The sequence below is a fragment of the Hevea brasiliensis genome, chromosome 1 (assembly GCF_030052815.1).
Source record: "Hevea brasiliensis isolate MT/VB/25A 57/8 chromosome 1, ASM3005281v1, whole genome shotgun sequence".
Lineage (NCBI taxonomy): Eukaryota > Viridiplantae > Streptophyta > Magnoliopsida > Malpighiales > Euphorbiaceae > Hevea > Hevea brasiliensis.
This window is the reverse complement of record NC_079493.1, coordinates 125595070-125604001: the sequence shown is the minus strand read 5'-3', so window position 1 is coordinate 125604001 and position 8932 is coordinate 125595070. Positions and strand designations below refer to the sequence as shown.

The window sequence follows — 8932 nt, the reverse complement described above, 5'->3', positions numbered from 1 at the left end:
TAATTATAATTATTTAATTAACATTAAAAAATGATTAACATAGTAATTAATATTAAAATTATTAAAAAAAAAGTAACTCACACACCAAGTGACGAGTGAATTACACATTGGGTCAATTTGAACTTAAACCAAAAGTAAAAGAGCTAAATTAAACTAAAAGTTGAAAAAAAAAGGCTAAATTGAACAATTCTAAAAAAAACAGAGGGCAAATTGAGCTTATTTAAAAAAAAAAAAAAAAAACTCATGCACTAAGTGGTGGGTGAGTTACACATTGGGCCAACTTGAATTTAAACCAAAAGTAAAAGGACTCAATTGAATCAAAGTTAAAAATGAGCTAATTTAAATATTCCTAAAAATATAGAGAGCAAACTGAGCTTATTTCCTAGTCTCACTAGAGCCTAAATAATTAATTGCATTATTGAATTTCTAAATAATGTTAATACGCTATCCAAAATATTCGGGCATTTGGGCTACCAAAAAGAGCTTACTGGGCCGCTCTTGCAATACAAGCCCCATGAAAGCCTCCCCATTGGGCTTGTAGTTTTGTTATTTGCCGAAAACAAAACTTGAGAAAAAGTTAATTTTGGGCTAATCCATATAGACAATGTAATTTGCTATCAGAAAATCCAAACATTAAAAGGAGAATATCAAAAGGAAAAGGAAACATTGCAAAAAGCATCCTAAAAATGGAGAATTATTTACATAAGGTCTCCTAATCAAGCGAGTATACGTACCAGCTTACCCTCGAGAAGCTGAATCATTCTTGGGAAGAGCAACGTAGTTTATTGGTGTTACGTTGAGAACCTTGCTCTCTCTACGTTCCTTGCCGGAAGAGATTGCATGAAGACATGGAGTGGCCAGACGGAGCCCAATTGGTGTTCCGGCCATGGTGTTAGCACTGGCGCTTTGACCCAACGGCTTCTTTACAGTTGGTCTAGAACCATAACGTGCTTCTTGCTCAGCAACAAACTGTTCTTGCTGACGTTTCTGCTCCTGTAACCATTTTATAAAAAATTATTTAAAATAAAAAAACATGAAGCATGAGCATTAACCACCTGAGCTCAACTCCATAGCAATGGAAGTTGGAATAAATTAATCTGTATTGGACCTAAAGGCTAAACAAAACAAATTCACAGGTAACTAAAAGTTCAAAAAGTATACCCATACCCGCGATCGACGCTTCTCTTCTTCTCTTTCCTGCCTCAGCACAGCATATTCCTCTAAAGTTTTTAAGAGGGAAGCCTGAATGTTCAAAACAATTTAAGAGCTGGCTGCAAATAGCCAACACTAAAGCACACAACAACATGAAGATCATGAATCACCTTGTCATATAAGAAAGGGATTCCTTTCTCCAATTCCCATGCTTTCACTTTTGCAGTCAAATTTTCAAGAATAGCTACACAACAAAGATTTCGAAAGATATGAGAGCTAGCTTGATTCTCCAAAAGTAAGATTCCAGTAAAAAAACAGCAACCAACTCGGTGGCAAAGGCAAATTTGCTCTTTAAATTTACACTATAAAGCATAAACTATTTAATTAAACATTTTTTATTCATATTGTTCGACATTTTATCTTAAGTTCATATACAATAATACCAATAATCTGTTTTGTATGCTCAAACTCACATTATCATGTTGTAGAAACTTCATTTTCAAAGACCATTAATAGCATAATGTTAACAACCCAAAATATAATTATTGCTTTTGAGCATATATAGTTAGCATAAATCAAATTTTACTTTTCCCCCACCACCAAATCTCAGTGAATGGCTAATCCTGCACACTTTTCTAAAAAAAAAGTAATTAAGTTCAGGATATTTCAAAATTCCTTCCCTCTGATCATTCGCATGACTAATGACTGATAATGCAGATACAATTGATGATATTTCATGAAGCAGTTTTCATGGTTATACCATAAAAAAATCAACCGAAAATGAAATTTTTTTGGATATAATTAAGCTTACATGGTATTTTGCAGACCAGAATCCTTGCTTTTTCAGCACGTTTCAGATTTTTGTGTGCTCCTCTTCCTGCACTGTATCGATTTTCATCCTGGAAATCAAGAAAAGAAACCCAGAGGAAAGATTCAGTGACTTTTAACTGGCAGCAAATGTAATGGTTCTCAATATCTTTGACAGATTCCAATAATACAATAAGAAAAAAATGACCAAAATTCGCTTTTTAAAAAATAAAATTGTCCTGTAAATTTATTCTAGTTTGACATAATTAAACTACAGGTGCAGTCTACAAGCAAAGGGGGCAAAACGTGTCCAATTCCAATGCAATGGTTTACATTGCACCGCATGAAAATAACTACAGTATTGAATACCTAACCAAAGGTCAACTTGGACAAAGATAGTAATGGTGCATATCGTACTCTTAAAATGTATTGTTGCTATTGTAAGAAGTAGCTGTCCTGTTGGAACTAAATATTTCAAACTAATTTTATACAGATTGCAAGATATAATGTCACCTCTGAACACATTAATGCACATAAAACCTACCGCATGACCAATTGTAACATGGTGATACATCATACATGTGCAATAATGTGGAGGCGTAAAAAACTACACATCCCACACTGGCCAAAAAGTATACAGACAATTGTAATTAATTTTAATTTCTCAATTATACTTGCCTTTTCATATTCATCAAGCCATTTTTCTTCTTCAGATGCACATTTCCATTTCTCTACCTTGTCCAAAATTTCCTTCCGGCTAAGAGCTTGCTCTTTGGCTTTTCTAATCTGGTCATCCATGCTTGATAGCAGATCAGAAAGATCAACATTACCTGTAAAAGCATAGTTTAAGTTCTGAACATGAGCAACAAGAACAAAAATAAGTCTAACATGACATAAAAGTAAGCTCAATTAAAACCAGATTCTATGAGGGTTATAAGAATCTATGAGGAAACCAGATTGTATGAGAGTTACAACAAAAGACAAGTTTTGGAGGAAACCAGATTCTATGAGGCCTATAAGAATCTGCCTTGCTGCATCACTATCTTCATCCATGTGACATCCTCTGTAGATTTCCTCCAGTTCATTTTGCCTCTTAAAAACCAATTCCTTCAATTTTCCGGCTTTTAGAGCATTCAACCTCACAACTTCAACCTCAGTCTAAAAATAACAGTAGATTAAAAAAACAATAAAAACACATAATAAATCAAATAGAAGAATTGGTGAGCATAGGTAATTCCTAGAAAGGCAAAAGATTGTGTTACCTGCTCAATAACTTCAAGAGCAAGGGACCCTTGTCTTGACACCTCATTCACTGAGCAAGAACTTAAGGTAGTAATGCGGTCCCATTTTCCTTGTTCCTCAATAGGTGTGTCCATGAGGTTCCACAGCTCTATCAGCATACGTCCAAGAACTTGAAGCTGAAATGAGAAGAAAATCATGAAATAAAAATAAAGAACACCAAAAATACAATTAAGGACCTTTGACACATTCAATAAAGCATGAGAGCTTCAATTTGACATTTTACTGAAACAGTAAATCATCTTATGATCAAATGTACTACCAATCATTTTACTATACCCTTATAAATAGTAGAAAAACTATTCACATAGCAACTTTTTCATTGGCCAAATCTCACCATTCAAAGCAATATACATGCATGTAAAAAAAGAAAATAATATTAAGACAACTACAGTGATAATATACCATGAAAGCTAAAGACAGTATCTGGAATCGGAATTTCATTATAACGTCACCTTTTGTAGCCTTTGTTGCTTGTCCTGTTTTAGTGAATGTATCACACCCGTCAATCTAGCAAGCGTGTCATTGCTGATGCTTTTGGACTGACCATTTGCAGAATCAATCAAGCTAGGGTGAACATCATTAACAGTCTCAAAGAAATCTATTGACATCACAACTGACAGATCATGGATCGTACTAATGTTGCTGATAACCTTCTGTAACCTTAAACTCTGAAAATTAACAATAGAAAGAATTAAATGAAAAGAGAAGAGAACTCTATTACAATTGCAAATTCGAATCACAATTCTCTAGAGAACCTTTTCATTTTGAAGTTCCTTAAGGCGTGCCTTAAGCTCCTCCAATCTCTTCAATGTCAAATCCTGTTCATTAACTTTTGGATCAGTAGGCTTTATAGAATGACCAGTGCCAGCTATTTCTGTGCAAATTCCAGCAATCTGCAACTGAGTCTCAAAAAAGTCTTTCATTCTTCCCTGCTTCTTCAACCTCAAGTCTTCCAAAACAGGTATTACAGCAGATATTTGCTGCTTTAGTGTGCCCTTGCACTTCACAAATAGGACAACAAAACCTAATCAGTGCACATTATGCAGAATAGAATCCCTGTAAAGAAAGTTTCTGAATGTAAACAGAATGAATGAGGAGAATGCATGTGCATAATGATGTGGCTCCCGTTTCACCCATTCCATTTAAAATTTTAATTAAATGTTGAGAAATAATAAGACCATTTATGAATATTTCTTGAACATCTAATATCTAAACAGATTGTTTTCCCCATCTTTTTCTTTTTATTTTAATTACAATAACTTAAGTGATGATGCCAACAATATTAACCATGCTAGATATAAAGCACAAACCCGTGAAAAGGAGACACTGTCCCCAAGAGAAGAAGCAAGGCCAGAAATTTCATTTTCCGCATAATCCAACGATTGACACAAATCAGCTTTATACTTTCTAGTCATTTCAACCTTTCTGCGGTAAATATCAAGACATTCTTCCTCAAGTTGCTGAAGCATCTTGTCCCTTTCATTATCAGCCTCCCCAATTTCATCCCAAATTTTCTGGATAACATAAACTGATTAATAAAAGCAGAAACTAAGAAATAGAAAGCACCAGCAGAGGGGTGACAAAAATGATTTTGAAGCTACAAGTCACTGTCAGACGGCCACACTCCATTCATGACCCGAAAAATAGATCTTAGGGAAAACCTTTAATATATAATTATAATCACAACCGGTGACAATTGAGATCAAGAAAAAAAAAATACTTATTTGCATTAAATTAGAGCCCGAAATTTAAAATAGATTACAGCCCCTATTTTAAATTTCAAACTCCATTTAGTTGCTTAATAGTAAATGATCTGAAAGAAGGGGGCAGGGCGGGATGGGGGAGCAGTCAATCCTAGATTTTTTAAAAAAAAAAAAAGGAACAGATTATCCAATTCCAAAGCTATTACACAATGGATTCTGATAATGTTTAAGAAAATGCATTAAAATTCCCACAATCATGCAGCAGTTGATCAATTTCCAGCATACCAAATTATTTATCAAGCATAAAGCACCATCTTGATACCTTCGATAGTTGTCAGGAACTACAGTTACAACATCTACCAAACACTAGATTGGCCACTTGTATGTTTCTAGATGTCTGTTATGATATGGTTCAAATCGTTAATTTCTCACCGTTCATTCTAATTTCTGAATAAGCAAACCAAACATGAAATCAATCAGTAAAGGCAATCCAAGTAGAGCGAGAACCTGCAATTCTTGAAGGAGAGATCCGCAAGTAGTGCGAGACGGAGACACCGGAGAGAAGACTGTCGCCATTTGTGGATGAAGAAGAGGAAAAAGGATTGGGTAACAGTGCAGGACTGAATAGAGAAACTCGAAACCCTAGAAATTGATAGAGAGAGCAAGAGAGAAAGAGCGTGCGTTAGTAGCTTTTTCTCGTCCAATGCTGCATTACATTTGGAGACTAGAGACGATCCCGAAGATTTAATGTTCATATATGAGACGCGCTCACAGAATCCCCTTTTCAAAGCGGCCTTCATTGCTGTTTTGGCGCCAACACCCGTATTATTTATTTATTTATTTTACCTACATATTTAATTTTTATATAAATATATATTATATTATTCAAATAAAAATGTAAATAAAATTTTTTATAAATTGATATATTATAATTAATTTAATTATTTATTTTTAATAAGCAAAAAATATAATACCATTATTAAAATGAAATTATTTATTTTATTATATTATATATAGTTTCATTATTTTTTATTAATTTAATAAATTTTTATAGCATCTTGTGAAAAATATATTATATTTTAATGAAAATTAATAAGATAAAATACATAAATTTTATAAAGTTTAAATTTTTGAAACGAAGTTATTTTTTTATTTTACACAAAATATAATCATAAAAAATTATTTTTTTATTTATTTATTTTTATTCAAAACCCAATAAAAATTTAAAATTAAACAAATGCACTAAACATAATTATTTCGGTTATTAACCTATTTTAATAAAAAATAAAATAAATTATAATTATTTTTAAAACTAATTAGATAATTTCGTTATATATATATTTTTTACAAATAACTTAGTCCACTATTTACTTGCCCCAAAAATATATAGATACACATAATATATATATATATATATATATATATATATATATATATATATATATATATATTGCAAATTAAGTGTAAAAATTTGAAAAAAGTAAATTGGTACTTTTATCTTAAAGATTAGGTTAAAGTCACTAAAACTACTTGTATTTTATTTTCATTAACAAGTCACTCAATTAAAAGTGTTGCATTTTTACTATTAATGATTGTGAAAATGATGGAATTACCGCTTTTAAAATTTTTATTTTATATTTTTAAGAAAATTTTAATTTTATTTTATAAAAATATGAAAAATGTGTAGGCCACTTAATAATATAAATAAAATTTTAACTAGAAAAAAAATATATATATATATATATATTCACATTTTTATAATTAAAATAAATTAATAAAAATATATGTAAATAAGCTTATTTTATTTCAAAAAATTTTAATATATGTTATTTATTTATCAAATAAAATTTGATTTTTTTATCATGATAATAAATGTTTTTTTTTTATAATTATTCTGTTTTAATTATAAAAAAAGTTATGCCATAATTTTAATTATAAAAAAGTTGTTTTAAATTTAAAAAATATTTAAAAAAATGGCTTTTATTATAAAAGAAAATACTGAAAACTCATTTAAATTTATTTTTTAAAATTATATATATATAAATTTTCAATAAATTATTATAAAATAATTAGCGCATGTAAATACAAAATTATATTTTTCATTTTCTTAACCATCTCAAATTATCACAAGTGAATAATTTTACATATTATTAATTTAATATTATCATTTTTTAATTTATATTTTTATTTAGTTAGATTGTGAGAAAGTGAAATAAAGTAAAATAGATTATGAAAATACTAATAGTATATCTTAGGAATTTATAAATGCATATATTACACAATGAAGTTTGTCATATTACCCACTTCAATATAAAATAAATTTATTATTAAAAAATAGCATTTATAAAAATATTATATTTTTTGAAACTATAATTAAAATAAAAAAATAAAAAAATTAATTAATCAAAATTAATTAAAAAACTATAATCTCTTATAATTTACTCATCATCTTAACACTTTTTAATTTAATTTTTTTAATTAAAAGATATAAAAAAAATTAGAATTCATATATGTGAATTTTTTTTAAATTTATTTATTATAAATAATTTATTCCATATAAATTTGTATGATTTATTATTACTAATGCAAAAGTAATTTTACCATCATTTAAATGGAAAAAAAAGGTAAAAATAGACCCATGCATTTAAAATTTGAGCTTATATAAAAATAAGTATAATAGTCTTTAAATTAATTATTGGTATTTATATTTATATAAAATAGTTAAAACATTTACATAATTAAAATAATAAGTGTATATATTTTTATATAAATATATAATTGAAAGATTATTAAATTTATTTTTATATAAAATATGGCTAAAACGTTCTGTATTTAAAATTATTAATTTTCACATTAAAAATCACTTAGTACAAGAAATTTAAGTTGATTGATAAATAAATTAATTTAATCATTTTTTAAAATTATAAAATCTTAATTTTAAATTCCAACTGAAAAAAAAAAAAAAAAACTGGGGTTGATCGGATAGCGAGGCAACATGCAGGATTTGATTTTTCCAATGTAAGTATCTACTTAATAGAGTTGCATCTTAATAGAATTCTTTTAAAATTATTATAATTTTAACAATAATATATTTTTTATCATTAATTTGCATGTTCATATGTTATATCTATTAATTAAAAAATAATAAAGTATGATCCTTAGCTTTGAGGGAAAAGAAAATTAAAATTATATTAATTATTTTTCTTCATTTAAAAGAATTAATTAATTAATTAACATTTCATAATTTTACCATTAAATTGATGTTTATTATTATTAATAAGTAATTAATATTATTTATGGTATTACACATATATACATTAAAAATACATTCCATCCACCACATAAAAATTATTCACTATTTATTTATAAAATATTTCAAAACGTACAATTTTTTGAAGTCAAACAAATTTTAGAGTGATTTCTCTATTTTATAATACATTTAACTTTTATAATAAATGTGATATTAACTATAATTTTACATAATTTTAAGGTAAAAAAAAAATAAATAATATTTGAAAAATTAGAGTACAAAAATGAAAATAAAAATTAAATTATTATTCTTTTTAAATTGTGTAAAAAATAAAGATAGACATGATAATCTTTTTAGTCCGAGGGGGTATTAAATTATTATAATTTAATAAATTAATTTATTTCATAAACATTTTTATTTGATTAAAATCAATTTCATTAAGATTAGTAATAATTATGAATGCATTAATATGATTGATAATAACTACGAGTTGCATCAAAAACAATATTGTGCAGTTTATTTTATTATTTATTTAATTATAATTATAATTTAAATTTATAATACTATAATAATACTAACTAAAAGTTAGTTGTTATTTTTTTAATATTGTAAAAAAAATTAAATGTAATTTTAACGTATATAAATATTATTTTAAATAATATAAAAATAAGTTACAAAATACTGTTTTATTATTTAAATTTTTTAAAATTCAAATATA

The 8932-nt window shown here is 27.4% G+C and overlaps 1 protein-coding gene across 3 annotated transcripts; it reads right to left on the bottom strand.

The window, feature by feature from the left end:
* Positions 1 to 566: 566 nt before the first annotated feature.
* LOC110667084 (65-kDa microtubule-associated protein 5) lies at positions 567 to 5728 on the bottom strand. 3 transcript variants are annotated; one of them, XM_058151805.1, is made up of 11 exons: positions 5472 to 5728; positions 4572 to 4775; positions 4017 to 4256; positions 3714 to 3929; positions 3222 to 3377; positions 2958 to 3117; positions 2638 to 2789; positions 1964 to 2051; positions 1323 to 1396; positions 1162 to 1242; positions 567 to 993 (listed from the first exon to the last, which is right to left on the bottom strand). In XM_058151805.1, the coding sequence occupies exons 1-11, from the start codon at positions 5538 to 5540 to the stop codon at positions 739 to 741; spliced, it is 1695 nt and encodes a 564-aa protein (XP_058007788.1). In that variant the 5' UTR covers positions 5541 to 5728; the 3' UTR covers positions 567 to 738. The 3 variants fall into 3 exon arrangements, with proteins under 3 accessions (XP_058007788.1, XP_058007782.1, XP_021683500.2); XM_058151799.1 differs by having other exon boundaries at positions 4017 to 4262; positions 5472 to 5727; XM_021827808.2 differs by having other exon boundaries at positions 1168 to 1242; positions 4017 to 4262; positions 5472 to 5726.
* Positions 5729 to 8932: the final 3204 nt, after the last annotated feature.

Excerpts from the sequence above, each read along its gene's own strand:
- LOC110667084 (XM_058151799.1), bottom strand. The coding sequence starts at position 5,540 with ATGGCGACAGTCTTCTCTCCGGTGTCTCCGTCTCGCACTACTTGCGGA. Across the intron at positions 4,263-4,571 it reads ACAGTGTCTCCTTTTCACGG|TGCAAGGGCACACTAAAGCA; the intron begins GTTTGTGCTTTA and ends CTATTTGTGAAG. Across the intron at positions 2,790-2,957 it reads TATAGGCCTCATAGAATCTG|GTAATGTTGATCTTTCTGAT; the intron begins GTTTCCTCCAAA and ends ATGCTTTTACAG.